The sequence below is a fragment of the Oncorhynchus tshawytscha genome, linkage group LG09 (genome assembly GCF_018296145.1).
Source record: "Oncorhynchus tshawytscha isolate Ot180627B linkage group LG09, Otsh_v2.0, whole genome shotgun sequence".
Lineage (NCBI taxonomy): Eukaryota > Metazoa > Chordata > Actinopteri > Salmoniformes > Salmonidae > Oncorhynchus > Oncorhynchus tshawytscha.
The window spans coordinates 5,007,760-5,032,524 of NC_056437.1; the positions used below are offsets into that span (position 1 = coordinate 5,007,760).

General features: G+C 43.4%; 1 protein-coding gene across 1 annotated transcript in view; it reads left to right on the forward strand.

The window, feature by feature from the left end:
• Positions 1 to 24,765, forward strand: part of dcc (DCC netrin 1 receptor) — a 634,145-nt gene that overhangs the window by 151,167 nt on the left and 458,213 nt on the right. Inside the window, exon 2 of the mRNA XM_042326405.1 lies at positions 12,233 to 12,580. Within this exon, the coding sequence (XP_042182339.1) occupies positions 12,233 to 12,580 (348 nt within the window). The remainder of the gene's footprint in view (positions 1 to 12,232; positions 12,581 to 24,765) is intronic.

Consider the following 24,765-nt stretch of genomic DNA (forward strand, 5'->3'; position numbering starts at 1 on the left):
TATGGTCCAGTCTATCATTGTATTTCTATGGTCCAGTCTATCATTGTATTTCTATGGTCCAGTCTATCATTGTGTTTCTATGGTCCAGTCTATCATTGTATTTCTATTGTCCAGTCTATCATTGTATTTCTATGGTCCAGTCTGTCATTATATTTCTATGGTCCAGTCTATCATTGTAGTTCTACGGTCCAGTCTATCATTATATTTCTATGGTCCAGTCTATCATTGCATTTCTATGGTCCAGTCTATCATTATATTTCTATGGTCCAGTCTGTCATTATATTTCTATGGTCCAGTCTATCATTGTAGTTATACGGTCCAGTCTATCATTATATTTCTATGGTCCAGTCTATCATTGCATTTCTATGGTCCAGTCTATCATTGTAGTTCTACGGTCCAGTCTATTATTATATTTCTATGGTCCAGTCTATCATTGTAGTTCTATGGTCCAGTCTATCATTGTAGTTCTATGGTCCAGTCTATTACTATATTTCTACCCTCCAGTCTATTATTATATTTCTATGGTCAGTCTGTAATTTTATTTCTATGGTGCAGTTTATCATTATATTTCTATGGTCCAGTCTATCATTATATTTCTATGGTCCATTCTATCATTGTAGTTCTATGGTCCAGTCTATCATTATATTTCTATGGTCCCGTCTATCATTATATTTCTATGGTCCAGCCTAGTGGGCCACAGTCAGTCAGTCATGGTAGATATCACAGCTGTAGTGGGCCACAGTCAATCATGGTAGATATCACAGCCGTAGTGGGCCACAGTTAGTCATGGTAGATATCACAGCTGTAGTGGGCCACAGTCAGTCATGGTAGATATCACAGCTGTAGTGGGCTACAGTCAGTCATGGTAGATATCACAGCCGTAGCGGGCCACAGTCAGTCATGGTAGATATCACAGCCGTAGCGGGCCACAGTCAGTCATGGTAGATATCACAGCCGTAGTGGGCCACGGTCAGTCATGGTAGATATCACAGCCGTAGCGGGCCACAGTCAGTCATGGTAGATATCACAGCTGTAGTGGGCCACAGTCAGTCAGTCATGGTAGATATCACAGCTGTAGTGGGCCACAGTCAGTCATGGTAGATATCACAGCCGTAGTGGGCCACAGTCAGTCGTGGTACATCCCAGTTCACTGTCTGAATGGTACATCCCAGATCACTGTCTGAATGGTACATCCCAGATCACTGTCTGAATGGTACATCCCAGATCACTGTCTGAATGGTACATCCCAGATCACTGTCTGAATGGTACATCCCAGATCACTGTCTGAATGGTACATCCCAGATCACTGTCTGAATGGTACATCCCAGATCGCTGTCTGAATGGTACATCCCAGATTGCTGTCTGAATGGTACATCCCAGATCGCTGTCTGAATGGTACATCCCAGATCACTGTCTGAATGGTACATCCCAGATCGCTGTCTGAATGGTACATCCCAGAAAGCTGTCTGAATGGTACATCACAGATCGCTGTCTGAATGGTACATCCCAGATCACTGTCTGAATGAATCAGAAGGTAAACGTCATGCCCTAGGGCAGCATGTGTCCCCCTCCCTGTATCAATCTCAGTAACCTGGGGTGCATCCGAAAGCAGGCAGGTCAAAAGTAGTGCACTATGTAGGTGAACGGGTTGTCATTTGGCACTCAAGCCCAGATTCCCAGGCTTTGTCCTCCAGAGTGAGGAGGAGCAGGCGGGGTGTCCAGCCTGACACATTGATAATATTGGTCTGGGTACAGTCAGTCACGCTGTAGTGCCTTGCCTGGGCACCGTTTCGGGAGCTGGGCTGCTCATTTCCTCATGTTTGACGGAGATCTTTTACTGACAGGCTGTTTTTATGTGACTGTCTGGGGTGTTGTCGTTTGGGATGAAGCCTAACCCCCATCCTCCTCTCCCCCCTCTCCCCTTCTCCTCCCTCCCCCTCTCCCCCTCTCCCCCCCCCATCTCCCCCTCTCCCCTTCTCCTCTGTATCTCTCTCTCTCTCTCTTTCTCTCTCTATCTCTCTCTGCGTCTCTCTCTCTCTCTATCTCTCTCTGCGTCTCTCTCTCTCTCTCTCTCTCTCTGTATCGTTCTCTCTGCTTGTTTGGTCTCTCTGGTTGTTTGGTATGCAGTCTAACCCCCAGCCCATTCCCCTTTCCTCCTCCTCCTTTTCGTCTGTCAGTTCATGGCTTCTTCAAACCACCCCCCTTCCCTTGTCAGAGGGAAAGGGGGAAATGGGGATTTAGACCATTTTTTACAAATCTACTCCCTCTTCCTGGTGATGACATGGGGCAGACCATAACAAAGTCCTCTCTCTCCATCTTCCTCCATCTCCTCCCTCTGTATTTCCTCTTTATTCTACTGTTTCCATCTCCATTCCCCCCGTTCCCCCTACTCCTCTGTTTCCATCTCTCTGTATCCTCCCCCATTCCCCCTACTCCTCTGTTTCCATCTCTCTGTATCCCCTCTGTTTCCCCCTACTCCTCTGTTTCCATCTTTCTGTATCCCCTCTGTTTCCCCCTACTCCTCTGTTTCCATCTCTCTGTATCCCCCTGTTTCCCCCTACTCCTCTGTTTCCCCCTACTCCTCTGTTTCCCCCTACTCCTCTGTTTCCATCTCTCTGTATCCCCCTGTTTCCCCCTACTCCTCTGTTTCCCCCTACTCCTCTGTTTCCCCCTCTCCTCTGTTTCCATCTCCCCCCCCCTCGTTCCCCCTACTCCTCTGTTTCCATCTCTCTGTATCCCCCTGTTTCCCCCTACTCCTCTGTTTCCCCCTACTCCTCTGTTTCCCCCTACTCCTCTGTTTCCCTACTCCTCTGTTTCCATCTCTCTGTATCCCCTCTGTTTCCCCCTACTCCTCTGTTTCCATCTCTCTGTATTCTCCCTGTTTCCTCTTTGTTCTATCTGTGAGCCACCACACCCCAAACCCTTTCTTTGGTCTTTGTTCAGTCTGTACTATTTCACTGACTGTCTGTACTAGAAGAGACTAGTCCTCTGTAGTGGAGAGTTTGGGGGGAAAGGTACCAGCCAGACACCACCTTTTGTTGCATACATGACAATGTCTTAATGTGAATTTTTTTTCAAATTAAATGTATTAAAAATAAAAAGTATATGAATTTCCCAAAATGTATATCTCTGCTAAGGTTTCTGAAACTATTTTGTGTACAGTGACATGAACTGCTGTTTGTCTCCTGTTGTACTAAAGTGAGACAGAACAACACAGAATTATCTCTTCTCTATATAGTGCACTACTTTAGACCAGAGCCCTATGGAACCCTCATCAGAAGTAGTTCACTACATAGGGAATAGGGTGTCATTGGGGCGCATGCACTACTTTAGACCAGAGCCCTATGGAACCCTCATCAGAAGTAGTTCACTACATAGGGAATAGGGTGTCATTGGGGCGCAGGCCATGTTTTCTGCATGTATTACTCACATTAGCACCTTGCAGAGAGGATTGCGTCTTTCTCTCATCTCCCTCATAATGAATAGGAGGACACAGAGAGAGAGAGGAGGAGGGAGGGAGGGAGGGAGGGAGGGAGGGAGGGTGGGGAAGGAGAAGAGAGAGTAGGAGGGAGGGAGGGAGGGAGGGAGGGAGGGAGGGAGGGAGGGAGGGAGGGAGGGAGGGAGGGAGGGAGGGAGGGAGGGAGGGAGGGAGGGAGGGGAGGGAGGGAGGGAGGGAGGGAGGGAGGGAGGGAGGGAGGGAGGGAGGGAGGGAGGGAGGGAGGGAGGGAGGGAGGGAGGGAGGGAGGGAGGGAGGGAGGGAGGGAGGGAGGGAGGGAGGGAGGGAGGGAGGGAGGGAGGGAGGGAGGGAGGGAGGGAGAGAGAGGGGGTTCATGTCCCTGCTCTACAGAAGAACACAGAACATGAAAGCCTGAAAGGTGACTCTCTAAAGTTTACACATTTGTGGGATTTGGGAGCCATGTTTCTACCTGCTCATGTTTCTGCTGTCACAGACAGAATTATTTTACATGTATTTATTTTTATTTCCCCTTTATTTAACCAGGTATTTATATAAATAACCCTAACCCTCTATTTAACCAGGTATTTATATATATAACCCTAACCCTTTATTTAACCAGGTGTTTATATATATAACCATAACCCTTTATTTAACCAGGTATTTATATATATAACCCTAACCCTCTATTTAACCAGGTATTTATATATATAACCCTAACCCTTTATTTAACCAGGTGTTTATATATATAACCATAACCCTTTATTTAACCAGGTATTTATATATATATAACCCTTTATTTAACCAGGTATTTATATATATATATAACCCTTTATTTAACCAGGTATTTATATATATAACCATAACCCTTTATTTAACCAGGTATTTATATATATAACCCTTTATTTAACCAGGTATTTATATATATAACCATAACCCTTTATTTAACCAGGTATTTATATATATATAACCCTAACCCTTTATTTAACCAGGTATTTATATATATAACCCTAACCCTTTATTTAACCAGGTATTTATATATATATAACCCTTTATTTAACCAGGTATTTATATATATAACCCCAACCCTTTATTTAACCAGGTATTTATATATATAACCCTAACCCTTTATTTAACCAGGTATTTATATATATAACCATAACCCTTTATTTAACCAGGTATTTATATATATAACCATAACCCTTTATTTAACCAGGTATTTATATATATAACTCTAACCCTTTATTTAACCAGGTATTTATATATATAACCCTTTATTTAACCAGGTATTTATATATATATAACCCTTTATTGAACCAGGTATTTATATATATATAACTCTAACCCTTTATTTAACCAGGTATTTATATATATAATCCTTTATTTAACCAGGTATTTATATATATAACTCTAACCCTTTATTTAACCAGGTATTTATATATATAACTCTAACCCTTTATTTAACCAGGTATTTATATATATAACCCTTTATTTAACCAGGTATTTATATATATATAACCCTTTATTTAACCAGGTATTTATATATATAACTCTAACCCTTTATTTAACCAGGTATTTATATATATAACCATAACCCTTTATTTAACCAGGTATTTATATATATAACCCTTTATTTAACCAGGTATTTATATATATATAACCCCTTATTTAACCAGGTATTTATATATATAACTCTAACCCTTTATTTAACCAGGTATTTATATATATATAACTCTAACCCTTTATTTAACCAGGTTGGCCAGTTGAGAACAAGTTCTCATTTACAACTGCGACCTGGCCAAGATAAAGCAAAGCAGTGCGACACAAACAACAACACAGAGTTACACATGGAATAAACAAACATACAGTCAATAATACAGTAGAAAAGTCTATATACAGTGAGTGCAAATGAGGTAAGGAGGTAAGGCAATAAATAGGCCATAGTGGCAAAGTAATTACAATTTAGCAAATGAACACTGGAGTGATAGATGTGCAGATGAGGATGTGCAAGTAGAAATACTGGTGAGCAAAAGAGCAGAAAAACAAAAACAAATCTGGGGATGAGGTGGGTAGTTGGTTGGATGGGCAATTTACAGATGGGCTGTGTACAGCTGCAGCGATCAGTAAGCTGCTCTGACAGCTGATGCTTAAAGTTAGTGAGGTTATAAATATGTATGAATGTTAGGTTGGAACCAGTGGTGGCTCCTCAGAGGAGGAAGGGGAGGACTGTCTAACGCAGTACATTTTATTTAAGAATGATGGAGGTCACTGTGTTCTTGGGGGACCTTCAATGCTGCAGAATGATGGAGGCCACTGTGTTCTTGGGGGACCTTCAATGCTGCAGAATGATGGAGGCCACTGTGTTCTTGGGGGACCTCAATGCTGCAGAATGATGGAGGTCACTGTGTTCTTGGGGACCTTCAATGCTGCAGAATGATGGAGGCCACTGTGTTCTGGGGACCTTCAATGCTGCAGAATGATGGAGGTCACTGTGTTCTTGGGGGACCTTCAATGCTGCAGAATGATGGAGGCCACTGTGTTCTGGGGACCTTCAATGCTGCAGAATGATGGAGGTCACTGTGTTCTTGGGGGACCTTCAATGCTGCAGAATGATGGAGGTCACTGTGTTCTTGGGGGACCTTCAATGCTGCAGATATGTTTTGGTGCCCTTTCCTAGAGCTGTGCCCTTCGACACAAGCCTGTCTAGGAGCTCTACTCCTTCGACCTCATGGCTTGGTTTTTGCTCTGACATACACTGTCAACTGTGGGAACTTATATAGACAGGTTTGTGTTTTTTCCAAATCATGTCCAATTAATTGAATTTGCCACAGGTGCACTCCAATACAGTTGTAGAAACATCTCAAGGATGATCAATGGAAACAGGATGCACCTGAGCTCAATTGTGACCGACTACCTGGATTCGGTCTGATGTAGAAAATATGAATTTGTGTTTTTATTTTAATATTTGATAAAAGTAGAGACGCAGATCTACAAAATTGTATATAAGGAACAATGGGAACGTTGTTTCTGATTGGAAAGTTGATAAACTTGTAACCCCACTTTTGAGAAAATGGCCTTTGCATGTTTTGGTACCTACTGGAGAGCTCTCCTTTGTCTCCACCCATTCAGCATGGTTCACACCCTCTTAAGCCTTAGACCACACCCATTCAGCATGGTTCACACCCTCTTAAGCCTTAGACCACACCCATTCAGCATGGTTCACACCCTCTTAAGCCTTAGACTACACCCATTCAGCATGGTTCACACCCACTTAAGCCTTAGACCACACCCATCTCTTTAAGGGTAATGTGGTAAACAGTGACTCGTGTTGTAACGTCATATCAAAAGGTCTGAATACTCATGTAAATAAGGTATTTTTCTGAAAACATATTTTCCTTTTGTCATTATGGGGTATTGTGTGTAGATTGCTGAGTATTTAAAAAATGTATTTTAATCCATTTTAGAATGAGGCTGTTACGTAGCAAAGTGTGGAAAAAAATCAAGGGGTCTGAATACTTTCCGAAGGCTCTGTACATGTACATCAATGCAAAACCATGACATTACAGAATATGCAATTCCACATGTGGAAACATGTTAACATTATCTTTTCTGAGGACAACAACACTATTTGACCCCTACCCTCACAGGGCCCTACCCTCACAGGGCCCTACCCTCACAGGGCCCTACCCTCACAGGGCCCTACCCTCACAGGGCCTTACCCTCACAGGGCCCTACCCTCACAGGGTCCTACCCTCACAGGGCCCTACCCTCACAGGGCCATACCCTCACAGGGCCATACCCTCACAGGGCCCTACCCTCACCGGGCCCTACCCTCACCGGGCCCTTACCCTCACAGGGCCATACCCTCACAGGGCCCTACCCTCACCGGGCCCTTACCCTCACAGGGCCCTACCCTCACCGGGCCCTTACCCTCACAGGGCCCTACCCTCACAGGGTCCTACCCTCACAGGGTCCTACCCTCACAGGGCCCTACCCTCACAGGGTCCTACCCTCACAGGGCCCTACCCTCACAGGGTCCTACCCTCACAGGGCCTTACCCTCACAGGGCCCTACCCTCACAGGGCCTTACCCTCACAGGGCCCTACCCTCACAGGGTCCTACCCTCACAGGGCCTTACCCTCACAGGGCCCTACCCTCACAGGGTCCTACCCTCACAGGGCCTTACCCTCACCGGGCCTTACCCTCACAGGGCCATACCCTCACAGGGCCATACCCTCACAGGGCCCTATCACCCTCACCCTCAGGGCCCTACCCTCACCGGGCCCTTACCCTCACAGGGCCCTACCCTCACAGGGCCCTACACACTCACACAATCTGTCAATCCAAAAACACACACACACACACACACACACACACACACACACACACACACACACACACACACACACAATACATATCTACCTCCATCACTCCAGTATCCCTGTACATTGTTAATATGGTACTGACCCTGTATATAGTCACCTTCCCCTATACATATCTACCTCCATCACTCCAGTATCCCTGTCACCTTACCCCTATACACATCTACCTCCATCACTCCAGTATCCCTGTACATTGTTAATATGGTACTGCCCCTGTATATAGTCACCTTCCCTCTATACATATCTACCTCCATCACTCCAGTATCCCTGTCACCTTACCCCTATACATACCTACCTCCATCACTCCAGTATCCCTGTACATTGTTAATGTGGTACTGACCCTGTATATAGTCACCTTCCCCCTATACATATCTACCTCCATCACTCCAGTATCCCTGTCTCCTTCCCCCTATACATATCTACCTCCATCACTCCAGTATCCCCATCACCTTCCTCCTCTACATATCTACCTCCATCACTCCAGTATCCCTCACCTTCCTCCTCTACATATCTACCTCCATCACTCCAGTATCCCTGTCTCCTTCCCCCTATACATATCTACCTCCCTCCCTCCAGTATCCCTGACCCCTATACATATCTACCTCCCTCCCTCCAGTATCCCTGACCCCTATACATATCTACCTCCATCACTCCAGTATCCCTGTACATTGTTAATGTGGTACTGACTTTCTTACTTTATTGTGTATTTCATGTTTCTTATTCTTATTTCTCATGTTTTTTTTTCTAGTAATACATTGTTATTAATTATTGCATTGTTGGGTTTTGAGTTTTCAAGAAAAGCATTTCACTGTATTTGTGTGTGTGACATTTAAAACTGTTAAACTTGAAGCGACATTTGAAAGTGAGATTTTCACAGATTTTCTTACATGTGAAACGCAAATGTAATTTTCACATGTTAATGTTTTACAAATGTGAACTTGCAATTCCACATCTGAATGTGACGTTTTCACATGTGGATTTTCTTACATGTGAAACACCAAAAATGGAGCGGCAGGGTAGCCTAGTGGTTAGCGAGTTGGACTAGTAACCGCAAGGTTTCAAGTTCAAATCCCCGAGCTGACAAGATACAAATCTGTCATTCTCCCCCTGAACAGGCAGTTAACCCACTGTTCCTAGGGCTGTCATTGAAAACAATAATTTGTTCTTAACTGACGTGTCTAGTTAAATAAAAAGTGATATCATTTTCACATGTGAAATATAAACTCAATGTAAAAAACAGCCAATTCACATGTGAAATATAAACTCAATGTAAAAAACAGCCAATTCACATGTGAAAATAACATTTGTTGTTGTTGTTGTTGTTGTTCTAAGGGCATGGCGTATATAATGTACTGTAGATCTGTGGCAATGAACGTGTAATGTATGGTTTTGATTGGATGGACTGGTCGTGTATTTAGAATGACTGAACACGGACAGCTCTTACACCCGAAGCAAAAGTGTTTTTATCTTCAACATCTCTGATGAGTTTGAACCGATTGTTTCATTGGACAATCAGAAAGTCCGAGGGCGGAGACTAACTCTGGGAGATGTCAGGATAGCACTAGATTGGTAGGGCCTGTGAGGACAGGGCAGCCATGTTAATGAACCTAGGGTCAGAGTAGAAATGAGGCCGAATCCTAGCATGCAGTACTATAGTCTGTAGTATTATTGTAGTAGATATGACGGTAGTACTATAGTCTGTAGTGGTATTGTAGTAGATATGACGGCAGTACTATAGTCTGTAGTATTATTGTAGTAGATATGACTGTAGTACTATAGTCTGTAGTATTATTGTAGTAGATATGACAGCAGTACTATAGTCTGTAGTATTATTGTAGTAGATATGACGGCAGTACTATAGTCTGTAGTATTATTGTAGTAGATATGACTGCAGCACTATAGTCTGTAGTATTACTGTAGTAGATATGACAGCAGTACTATAGTCTGTAGTATTACTGTAGTAGATATGACAGCAGTACTATAGTCTGTAGTATTATTGTAGTAGATATGACAGCAGCACTATAGTCTGTAGTGGTATTGTAGTAGATATGACGGCAGTACTATAGTCTGTAGTGGTATTGTAGTAGATATGACAGCAGTACTATAGTCTGTAGTATTATTGTAGTAGATATGACGGCAGTACTATAGTCTGTAGTATTATTGTAGTAGATATGACAGCAGTACTATAGTCTGTAGTATTATTGTAGTAGATATGACAGCAGTACTATAGTCTGTAGTATTATTGTAGTAGATATGACAGCAGTACTATAGTCTGTAGTATTATTGTAGTAGATATGACAGCAGTACTATAGTCTGTAGTATTATTGTAGTAGATATGACTGCAGTACTATAGTCTGTAGTATTATTGTAGTAGATATGACGGCAGTACTATAGTCTGTAGTATTACTGTAGTAGATATGACAGCAGTACTATAGTCTGTAGTGGTATTGTAGTAGATATGACAACAGTACTATAGTCTGTAGTATTATTGTAGTAGATATGACAGCAGTACTATAGTCTGTAGTATTATTGTAGTAGATATGACGGCAGTACTATAGTCTGTAGTGGTATTGTAGTAGATATGACGGTAGTACTATAGTCTGTAGTATTATTGTAGTAGATATGACGGTAGTACTATAGTCTTTAGTGGTATTGTAGTAGATATGACAGCAGTACTATAGTCTGTAGTGGTATTGTAGTAGATATGACGGCAGTACTATAGTCTGTAGTATTACTGTAGTAGATATGACAGCAGTGCTATAGTCTGTAGTGGTATTGTAGTAGATATCTGATAAGGCTGTGCCTGTGAAGACGAGGCTCGGAGGATGTACTCTGAGTCTTCTGTATTAGTACAGAAATGCAGCGTTTTATTATCGAAATATTAAAAGTGTGTCTACGGAGAGAAACAAAATGGTGCAGTTTCAGGCCAAAGTGATGCTGGCACTGGATATGGGAATGTGTGCTAGTGGGTCTGGGTAGGGGAATGTGTGGTAGTGGGTCTGGGTAGGGGAATGTGTGCTAGTGGGTCTGGGTAGGGGAATGTGTGCTAGTGGGTCTGGGTAGGGGAATGTGTGCTACTGGGTCTGGGTAGGGGAATGTGTGCTAGTGGGTCTGGGTAGGGGAATGTGTGCTAGTGGGTCTGGGTAGGGGAATGTGTGCTAGTGGGTCTGGGTAGGGGAATGTGTGCTAGTGGGTCTGGGTAGGGGAATGTGTGCTACTGGGTCTGGGTAGGGAATGTGTGAGTGGGTCTGGGTAGGGTGAATGGGGTGTGTGCTAGTGGGTAGCTGGATAGGGGTGTGAGCTGGGTCTGGGTAGCTGTGATGGGGTGTGTGCTAGTGGGTAGCTGGATATGGGGTGTGAGCTAGTGGGTAGCTGAAAGAGGTGTGAGCTAGTGGGTAGCTGGATATGGGGTGTGAGCTAGTGGGTAGCTGGATATGGGGTGTGAGCTAGTGGGTAGCTGGATATGGGGTGTGAGCTAGTGGGTAGCTGAAAGAGGTGTGAGCTAGTGGGTAGCTGGATATGGGGTGTGAGCTAGTGGGTAGCTGGATATGAGGTGTGTGCTAGTGGGTAGCTGGATTAGAGGTGTGTGCTAGTGGGTAGCTGGATATGAGGTGTGTGCTAGTGGGTAGCTGGATTAGAGGTGTGTGCTAGTGGGTAGCTGGATGTGAGGTGTGTGCTAGTGGGTAGCTGGATATGGGGTGTGAGCTAGTGGGTAGCTGAAAGAGGTGTGCTAGTGGGTAGCTGGATATGGGGTGTGAGCTAGTGGGTAGCTGGATATGGGGTGTGAGCTAGTGGGTAGCTGAAAGAGGTGTGAGCTAGTGGGTAGCTGGATATGGGGTGTGAGCTAGTGGGTAGCTGGATATGAGGTGTGTGCTAGTGGGTAGCTGGATTAGAGGTGTGTGCTAGTGGGTAGCTGGATGTGAGGTGTGTGCTAGTGGGTAGCTGGATATGAGGTGTGTGCTAGTGGGTAGCTGGATGTGAGGTGTGTGCTAGTGGGTAGCTGGATGTGAGGTGTGTGCTAGTGGGTAGCTGGATGTGAGGTGTGCTAGTGGGTAGCTGGATGTGAGGTGTGTGCTAGTGGGTAGCTGGATGTGAGGTGTGTGCTAGTGGGTACATGTTATGTAGTTGATGTTTCTACGTGTATGCTTGGTATTGTTTGTAAAATATAAAATAAATCTTACAAAATGTCTATATAAAGCAATGTTTTCGGGTAGGACTTGGGTCCAGTGGTTTAGTGGTATAATTTTAGGTGCTGTATCACACCTTGTATTTTATGATTCCAGTTTGTTACCAACTTTAATTGAGGCAGGACTATGTATTGAATACAATCGACTCATCAATGATCCTATGCTCTGAGACTAAACCACTCCTTCCTCCACCTCTCTCTTTCCTCCAGGTGCAGAGACCTCATCGTCATCTCCGTCCCAGACAGGCCAGGTGTTCGTGGACTTCAGCTTGGTTCTGGAACCCCAGGACACGGTGACATTACGGGGCGGTGCTCTCCAGCTGGACTGCAAGGCTCAGTCAGATCAGGGTATTCCAGTTATCGTCTGGAAGAAGGACGGGGTGCTGCTCAGCGCCGTGGTGGACGAGAGGAGACAGCAGTTCCCTAACGGTTCTCTAGTGGTCCAGAACGTGGTTCACTCACGACACCACCGACCTGACGAGGGGCTCTACCAGTGTCTGGCAGCGCTAGAGGGAGTGGGGGCCATAGTCAGTCGCACGGCTAAAGTCACTGTCTCTGGTAAGACCTTACTTACTTAATCCTGTAAACAGTGACGAATGTCCTCCATTTCACTCGGTTTCGGGGGAAGTTTTTTATAGGTTGCACTTGTTGAGGGTGGTGAAAGCTGTGGTATGTATGCTCCAAATCAAGAGGGGATTTCATACTGTAGGTCATAGAGAAAGGAAAAGGGGGGAAACTTAGTCAGTTGAACAACCGAATGCCTTCGACCGAAATGTGCCTTCTGCATTTAACCCAACCCCTCTGAATATAAAGCTATTGTGAGATAGTATTATCATCTTATATCCAGTTTTGTATTGGTTTCTTGAGGGACGTCTCAAATTATTTCTAGGGCCTTATTTCTAGTGCCTTTGTGTCTAAGGCCCTTCTTTCCAGGGCATTATTTCTAGTGCCCTTATTTCTAGTGCCCTTCTTTCCAGGGCCTTATGTCTAGTGCCCTTCTTTCTGGGGACCTCATATCTAGGGGTTTTCCTTAACACCACAATATGAAAATTCTTCCCTTCCTATCTGTCAGAGTCCTATTCCTCATCTATCTGTCCTATTCCTCATCTATCTGTCCTATTCCTCATCTATCTGTCCTATTCCTCATCTATTAGAGGCATGTTCCTCATCTATCTGTCCTATTCCTCATCTATCTGTCCTATTCTTCATCTATATGTCCTATTCCTCATCTATCTGTCCTATTCTTCATCTATCTGTCCTATTCCTCATCTATCAGAGGTATATTCCTCATCAATCTGTCCTATTCCTCAACAGTAGTGTACAGTACAGTACAGTAGGGTACAGTACAGTATAGTGCAGTAGATTACAGTAGAGTACAGTACAGTATAGTGCAGTACAGTAGTGTACAGTATAGTGCAGTAGAGTACAGTAGATTACAGTACAGTACAGTAGATTACAGTACAGTACAGTACAGTACAGTACAGTACAGTATAGTGCAGTAGATTGCAGTAGATTACAGTACAGTACAGTATAGTACAGTACAGTAGTGTACAGTATAGTGCAGTACAGTACAGTGCAGTACAGTACAGTGCAGTACAGTAGTGTATACAGTATAGTGCAGTAGATTACAGTAGATTACAGTACAGTACAGTATAGTACAGTACAGTAGTGTACAGTACAGTACAGTACAGCACAGCAGAGTAGAGTAGAGTTCAGTACAGTAGAGTACAGTACAGTAGAGTACAGTAGAGTACAGTACAGTAGGATACGGTACAGTAGAGTTAAATGCAATTTTGTCTCATGAAGCTCAAAAGATTGTTCACACCGATTGAGAACCACTACCATACAATACGTTACAGTAAATCTGTCGTTCTGCCCCTGAACAAGGCCCACTGTTCCCCGCTAACCCACTGTTCCCCGCTAACCCACTGTTCCCCGCTAACCCACTGTTCCCCGCTAACCCACTGTTCCCCGCTAAACCACTGTTCCCCGCTAACCCACTGTTCCCCGCTAACCCACTGTTCCCCGCTAACCCACTGTTCCCCGTTAACCCACTGTTCCCCGCTAACCCACTGTTCCCCGCTAAACCACTGTTCCCCGCTAACCCACTGTTCCCCGCTAGGCTGTCATTGTAAATAAGAATTTGTTCTTATACTGACTTGCCTAGTTAAATAAATTTTAAATAAAAAATAAAAAAATAAAAAATAATCTACACTTTCTTCCGGAGTGTGCACTTGTCCACTACCCAAATGGTGGTGCTCTGTAGCTCAGTTGGTATAGAATGGCGCATGCAACTTTAAAATGGAGATAGCCCCAATGCTGCTGCCCATGCTGTCACATTCTCCGTAATGGCACAGGTACAAAGATGAGACATCTATATAACTCTATGGTGTCAATTGTTTTTGTGGCTGTTTCAGTTTGGACAAGTTGGACTTATTTTGGACTTTATAGGGGCAATCAGCAGTTGAAACAATAAAAAAAGCATAACAACCACCACTGTTTTGGTAAAAGGCTGAGGCATGGTGCCTGGAGAAACGTCATAGACATCGCTATGGATACAAGGAATCCATGTTCCGAGGCCATATAGTTTTTTGTTCACATGTACTTTGTTTACATGTACTTTGTTTACATGTACTTTGTTTACATGTACTTTGTTTACATGTACTTTGGAGTAAAAAGAAGTTTATATTTTGGGTCCTGATGGGGTACGACAGTTGAACTAAGCTCATGAGGCATTTCTGAGTTAAATTCTTCAAGAATCAATGGGTACATATTATTCATTTATAAGTACAATTGATATAGCTACTGCAGAATGACCCTTTAAAGAGTGACTGCCCCTAAAAATAACTTCTGGTTTTGAAAACAGCCTATGTGGCATCTACAGGAGTCAGAAACATTAATGCTAGTGTCAACATTTACTATAAAGTGTAAATAGAATAATTGTTTTGTCATAAAGTCAGTTTCTTCCAAAACGGTGATTTGTCAGATGATATGAACAAATGGTATGTCACGGAATGAAGGGTACCTTGACAGTTTTCCTTGGGTTCGTTTTTTTTTCAACCCTGCCCACATTCGCACAGCTGGCAACACCTAAGTAATAATCAATTCTAAATGCAGCTGCACGCGACCCGATCGTAATGCCCATGGTCAATTTGGTTTGACATTCGATATCCCTATGATGCTAGTTAGGCACCATCAGTAAATTACACATTGTACACGGGACAATATATTTTTTTTTATGTCAATAGCTCCAAATTTCAAAGACTTAAAAAACTCAAACCAACTATACATTGTAGAAATGCACCTACAAATATTGAAAAAATTGAACGAGACAACTTAAAGATGTGCGACATGAAGACATTGTCCCATTTCTATTGTGTAATTTATTGACGGGCCCTAACAAGCCCCAATGACAAACCAAATTTGCCACGGTCTCACACCAGCCGGCTGAAGATAATTGGCTAAATCCGTTGGCTAGACACAAGACCTGGTTGGACTGTTTCAAGTTATCTAGAAGGGTGAGTGACTGTAACTGTGAACACTGGCATGAAGTGTCCACTTGTCCACCACCCAAATGGTGGACAATGCGTTGTTGAGGAAGCCAGCACATCTTCATTTCACTGCCCCTTTTATCAATCACATGTATTCATAAAGCCCTTCGTACATCAGCTGATGTCTCAAAGTGCTGTACAGAAACCCAGCCTAAAACCCCCAAACAGCAAGCAATGCAGGTGTAGAAGCACGGTGGCTAGGAAAAACTTCCTAGAAAGGCCAGAACCTAGGAAGAAAACTAGAGAGGAACCAGGCTATGAGGGGTGGCCAGTCATATTCTGCCTGTGCTGGATACCTGCTGAAAACTGTGAATGTGATGAATACATTTGGTTTGAACACGCTGTAAAAGCTCTGCTGTTGTAGAACTGTTGACAGCATCAGGAGGTAGACAGAAGCTCTGCTGTTGTAGAACTGTTGACAGCATCAGGAGGTAGACAGAAGCTCTGCTGTTGTAGAACTGTTGACAGCATCGGTAGGTAGACAGAAGCTCTGCTGTTGTAGAACTGTTGACAGCATCAGGAGGTAGACAGAAGCCCTGCTGTTGTAGAACTGTTGACAGCATCAGGAGGTAGACAGAAGCTCTGCTGTTGTAGAACTGTTGACAGCATCAGGAGGTAGACAGAAGCTCTGCTGTTGTAGAACTGTTGACAGCATCGGGAGGTAGATGTGAGTAAGAATTGCATTCTGCTGACTCTGTGGGAGGCTAGCAAGCTCCCGGGCTGTTGGTTAGTTCTCCATCTGGAGATACATCTACAACACACACACACACACCCCACACACACACACACACACACACACACACACACACACACACACACACACACACACACACACATATATGCACATCCACATACAAGTCAGCTAAGAACAAATTTTACAATGACAGCCTTGCAAAAGGCCTCCTGCAGGGACGGGGGCTGGGATTAAAAATGTAAAATAAGTAACATAAATATAGGAACACACATCACGCCAAGAGAGACAACACAACACTACATAAAGAGAGACCTAAGACATCAACATAGCATGGCAGCAACGCATGACAACACAACATGGCAGCAACACAACATGACAACAGCATGGCAGCAACACATGACAACACAGCATGGCAGCAACACATGACAACAACATGGCAGCAACACAACATGCCAACAACATGGCAGCAACACATGACAACACAACATGACAACAACATGGCAGCAACACAACATGACAACACAACATGGCAGCAACACAACATGACAACACAACATGGCAGCAACACAACATGGCAGCAACACATGACAATAACATGGCAGCAACACAACATGACAACAACACATGACAACACAACATGGCAGCAACACAACATGACAACAACATGGCAGCAACACATGACAACACAACATGGCAGCAACACAACATGGCAGCAACACATGACAACACAACATGGCAGCAACACAACATGACAACAACATGGCAGCAACACATGACAACACAACATGGCAGCAACACAACATGACAACAACATGGGAGCAACACAACATGACAACAACATGGCAGCAACACATGACAACACTACATGGTAGCAACACAACATGACAACATGGTAGCAACACAACATAACAACAACATGGCAGCAACACATGACAACAACATGGGAGCAACACAACATGACAACGACATGGGAGCAACACAACATGACAACAACATGGGATCAACACAACATGGCAACAATATGGGAGCAACACAACATGACAACAACATGCGAGCAACACAACATGACAACAACATGCGAGCAACACAACATGACAACAACATGGCAGCAACACATGACAACACTGCATGGTAGCAACACAACATGACAACAACATGGCAGCAACACAACATGACAACAACATGGGACCAACACAACATGACAACAACATGTGAGCAACACAACATGACAACAACATGCGAGCAACACAACATAACAACAACATGGCAGCAACACATGACAACAACATGCGAGCAACACAACATGACAACAACATGGCAGCAACACAACATGACAACAACATGGCAGCAACACAACATGACAACATGGTAGCAACACAACATGACAACAACATGGGAGCAACACAACATGACAACATGGTAGCAACACAACATGACAACAACATGGCAGCAACACAACATGACAACAACATGGTAGCAACACAACATTACAACAACATGGTAGCAACACAACATGACAACAACATGGCAGCAAGACATGACAACAACATGCGAGCAACACAACATAACAACAACATGGCAGCAACACATGACAACAACATGGGAGCAACACAACATGACAACATGGTAGCAGCACAACATGACAACAACATGGCAGCAACACAACATGACAACAACATGGTAGCAACACAACATTACAACAACATGGTAGCAACACAACATGACAACAACATGGCAGCAAGACATGACAACAACATGCGAGCAACACAACATAACAACAACATGGCAGCAACACATGACAACAACATGGGACCTATACAACATGACAACAACATGGAACCAACACAACATGACAACATCATGACAACAACACAACATGACAACATCATGGGAACAACACAACATGACAACAACATGGGACCAACACAACATGACAACAACATGGGACCAACACAACATGACAACAACATGGGACCAACACAACATGACAACAACATGGGACCAACACAACATGACAACATCATGGGAACAACACAACATGACAACATCATGGGAACAACACAACATGACAACATCATGGGAACAACACAACATGACAACATCATGGGAACAACACAACATGACAACATCATGGGAACAACACAACATGACAACATCATGGGAACAACACAACATGACAACAACATGGGACCAACACAACATGACAACATCATGGGAGCAACACAACATGACAACAACATGGCAGCAACACAACATGACAACATGGTAGCAACACAACATGACAACAACATGGGAGCAACACAACATGACAACATGGTAGCAACACAACATGACAACAACATGGCAGCAACACAACATGACAACAACATGGCAGCAACACATGACAACAACATGGGACCTATACAACATGACAACAACATGGAACCAACACAACATGACAACATCATGACAACAACACAACATGACAACATCATGGGAACAACACAACATGACAACAACATGGGACCAACACAACATGACAACAACATGGGACCAACACAACATGACAACAACATGGGACCAACACAACATGACAACAACATGGGACCAACACAACATGACAACATCATGGGAACAACACAACATGACAACATCATGGGAACAACACAACATGACAACATCATGGGAACAACACAACATGACAACATCATGGGAACAACACAACATGACAACATCATGGGAACAACACAACATGGCAACATCATGGGAACAACACAACATGACAACAACATGGGACCAACACAACATGACAACATCATGGGACTAACACAACATGACAACATCATGGGAACAACACAACATGCCAACATCATGGGAACAACACAACATGATAACATCATGGGAACAACACAACATGACAACATCATGGGAACAACACAACATGACAACATCATGGGAACAACACAACATGACAACATCATGGGAACAACACAACATGACAACATCATGGGAACAACACAACATGACAACAACATGGGACCAACACAACATGACAACATCATGGGACCAACACAACATGACAACATCATGGGAACAACACAACATGACAACAACATGGGATCAACACAACATGGCAACAATATGGGAGCAACACAACATGACAACAACATGCGAGCAACACAACATGACAACAACATGCGAGCAACACAACATGACAACAACATGGCAGCAACACAACATGACAACAACATGGCAGCAACACAACATGACAACATGGTAGCAACACAACATGACAACAACATGGGAGCAACACAACATGACAACATGGTAGCAACACAACATGACAACAACATGGCAGCAACACAACATGACAACAACATGGTAGCAACACAACATGACAACAACATGCGAGCAACACAACATGACAACAACATGGCAGCAACACAACATGACAACATGGTAGCAACACAACATGACAACAACATGGGAGCAACACAACATGACAACATGGTAGCAACACAACATGACAACAACATGGCAGCAACACAACATGACAACAACATGGTAGCAACACAACATTACAACAACATGGTAGCAACACAACATGACAACAACATGGCAGCAAGACATGACAACAACATGCGAGCAACACAACATAACAACAACATGGCAGCAACACAACATAACAACAACATGGCAGCAACACATGCCAACAACATGGGAGCAACACAACATGACAACATGATAGCAACACAACATGACAACAACATGGCAGCAACACAACATGACAACATCATGGTAGCAACACAACATGACAACATCATGACAACAACACAACATGACAACATCATGGGAACAACACAACATGACAACAACATGGGACCAACACAACATGACAACAACATGGGACCAACACAACATGACAACAACATGGGACCAACACAACATGACAACAACATGGGACCAACACAACATGACAACATCATGGGAACAACACAACATGACAACATCATGGGAACAACACAACATGACAACATCATGGGAACAACACAACATGACAACATCATGGGAACAACACAACATGACAACATCATGGGAACAACACAACATGACAACATCATGGGAACAACACAACATGACAACATCATGGGAGCAACACAACATGACAACAACATGGCAGCAACACAACATGACAACATGGTAGCAACACAACATGACAACAACATGGGAGCAACACAACATGACAACATGGTAGCAACACAACATGACAACAACATGGCAGCAACACAACATGACAACAACATGGCAGCAACACATGACAACAACATGGGACCTATACAACATGACAACAACATGGAACCAACACAACATGACAACATCATGACAACAACACAACATGACAACATCATGGGAACAACACAACATGACAACAACATGGGACCAACACAACATGACAACAACATGGGACCAACACAACATGACAACAACATGGGACCAACACAACATGACAACAACATGGGACCAACACAACATGACAACATCATGGGAACAACACAACATGACAACATCATGGGAACAACACAACATGACAACATCATGGGAACAACACAACATGATGACAACATCATGGGAACAACACAACATGACAACATCATGGGAACAACACAACATGACAACATCATGGGAACAACACAACATGACAACAACATGGGACCAACACAACATGACAACATCATGGGACTAACACAACATGACAACATCATGGGAACAACACAACATGCCAACATCATGGGAACAACACAACATGATAACATCATGGGAACAACACAACATGACAACATCATGGGAACAACACAACATGACAACATCATGGGAACAACACAACATGACAACATCATGGGAACAACACAACATGACAACATCATGGGAACAACACAACATGACAACAACATGGGACCAACACAACATGACAACATCATGGGACCAACACAACATGACAACATCATGGGAACAACACAACATGACAACAACATGGGATCAACACAACATGGCAACAATATGGGAGCAACACAACATGACAACAACATGCGAGCAACACAACATGACAACAACATGCGAGCAACACAACATGACAACAACATGGCAGCAACACAACATGACAACAACATGGCACAACAACATGACAACATGGTAGCAACACAACATGACAACAACATGGGAGCAACACAACATGACAACATGACAACACAACATGACAACAACATGGCAGCAACACAACATGACAACAACATGGTAGCAACACAACATGACAACAACATGACAACACAACATGACAACAACATGGCACAACACAACATGACAACATGGTAGCAACACAACATGACAACAACATGGGAGCAACACAACATGACAACAACAACACAACATGGGCAGCAACACAACATGACAACAACATGGTAGCAACACAACATGACAACAACATGGTAGCAACACAACATGACAACAACATGGCAGCAAGACACAAACATGACAACATGGTAGCAACACAACAACAACATGGGAGCAACACAACATGACAACATGGTAGCAACACAACATGACAACAACATGGCAGCAACACAACATGACAACAACATGGTAGCAACACAACATGGGTAGCAACACAACATGACAACAACATGGCAGCAAGACATGACAACAACATGGAGCAACACAACATAACAACAACATGGCAGCAACACATGACAACAACATGGGACCTATACAACATGACAACAACATGGAACCAACACAACATGACAACATCATGACAACAACACAACATGACAACATCATGGGAACAACACAACATGACAACAACATGGGACCAACACAACATGACAACAACATGGGACCAACACAACATGACAACAACATGGGACCAACACAACATGACAACAACATGGGACCAACACAACATGACAACAACATGGGAACAACACAACATGACAACATCATGGGAACAACACAACATGACAACATCATGGGAACAACACAACATGACAACATCATGGGAACAACACAACATGACAACATCATGGGAACAACACAACATGACAACATCATGGGAACAACACAACATGACAACATCATGGGAACAACACAACATGACAACAACATGGGACCAACACAACATGACAACATCATGGGACTAACACAACATGACAACATCATGGGAACAACACAACATGCCAACATCATGGGAACAACACAACATGATAACATCATGGGAACAACACAACATGACAACATCATGGGAACAACACAACATGACAACATCATGGGAACAACACAACATGACAACATCATGGGAACAACACAACATAACAACATCATGGGAACAACACAACATGACAACAACATGGGACCAACACAACATGACAACATCATGGGACCAACACAACATGACAACATCATGGGAACAACACAACATGACAACAACATGGGATCAACACAACATGGCAACAATATGGGAGCTACACAACATGACAACAACATGCGAGCAACACAACATGACAACAACATGCGAGCAACACAACATGACAACAACATGCGAGCAACACAACATGACAACAACATGGCAGCAACACATGACAACACTGCATGGTAGCAACACAACATGACAACAACATGGTAGCAACACAACATGACAACATGCGAGCAACACAACATGACAACAACATGGCAGCAACACAACATGACAACAACATGCGAGCAACACAACATGACAACAACATGGCAGCAACACAACAACATGACAACAACATAGGAGCAACACAACATGACAACAACATAGGAGCAACACAACATGACAACAACATGGCAGCAACACATGACAACAACATGGCAGCAACACAACATGACAACATGCGAGCAACACAACATGACAACAACATGGCAGCAACACAACATGACAACAATATGGGACCAACACAACATGACAACATCATGGGACTAACACAACATGACAACATCATGGGAACAACACAACATGCCAACATCATGGGAACAACACAACATGATAACATCATGGGAACAACACAACATGACAACATCTTGGGAACAACACAACATGACAACATCATGGGAACAACACAACATGACAACATCATGGGAACAGCACAACATGACAACATCATGGGAACAACACAACATGACAACAACATGGGACCAACACAACATGACAACATCATGGGACCAACACAACATGACAACATCATGGGAACAACACAACATGACAACAACATGGGATCAACACAACATGGCAACAATATGGGAGCAACACAACATGACAACAACATGCGAGCAACACAACATGACAACAACATGCGAGCAACACAACATGACAACAACATGCGAGCAACACAACATGACAACAACATGGCAGCAACACATGACAACACTGCATGGTAGCAACACAACATGACAACAACATGGTAGCAACACAACATGACAACATGCGAGCAACACAACATGACAACAACATGGCAGCAACACAACATGACAACAATATGGGACCAACACAACATGACAACAACATGAGCAACACAACATGACAACAACATGCGAGCAACACAACATGACAACAACATAGAGCAACACAACATGACAACAACATGGCAGCAACACATGACAACAACATGGCAGCAACACAACATGACAACATGCGAGCAACACAACATGACAACAACATGGCAGCAACACAACATGACAACAATATGGGACCAACACAACATGACAACATCATGGGACTAACACAACATGACAACATCATGGGAACAACACAACATGCCAACATCATGGGAACAACACAACATGATAACATCATGGGAACAACACAACATGACAACATCATGGGAACAACACAACATGACAACATCATGGGAACAACACAACATGACAACATCATGGGAACAACACAACATGACAACATCATGGGAACAACACAACATGACAACAACATGGGACCAACACAACATGACAACATCATGGGACCAACACAACATGACAACATCATGGGAACAACACAACATGACAACAACATGGGATCAACACAACATGGCAACAATATGGGAGCAACACAACATGACAACAACATGCGAGCAACACAACATGACAACAACATGCGAGCAACACAACATGACAACAACATGCGAGCAACACAACATGACAACAACATGGCAGCAACACATGACAACACTGCATGGTAGCAACACAACATGACAACAACATGGTAGCAACACAACATGACAACATGCGAGCAACACAACATGACAACAACATGGCAGCAACACAACATGACAACAACATGGCAGCAACACATGACAACAACATGGCAGCAACACATGACAACAACATGACAACAACATGGCAGCAACACATGACAACACTGCATGGTAGCAACACAACATGACAACAACATGGCAGCAACACAACATGACAACATGGTAGCAACACAACATGACAACAACATGGGAGCA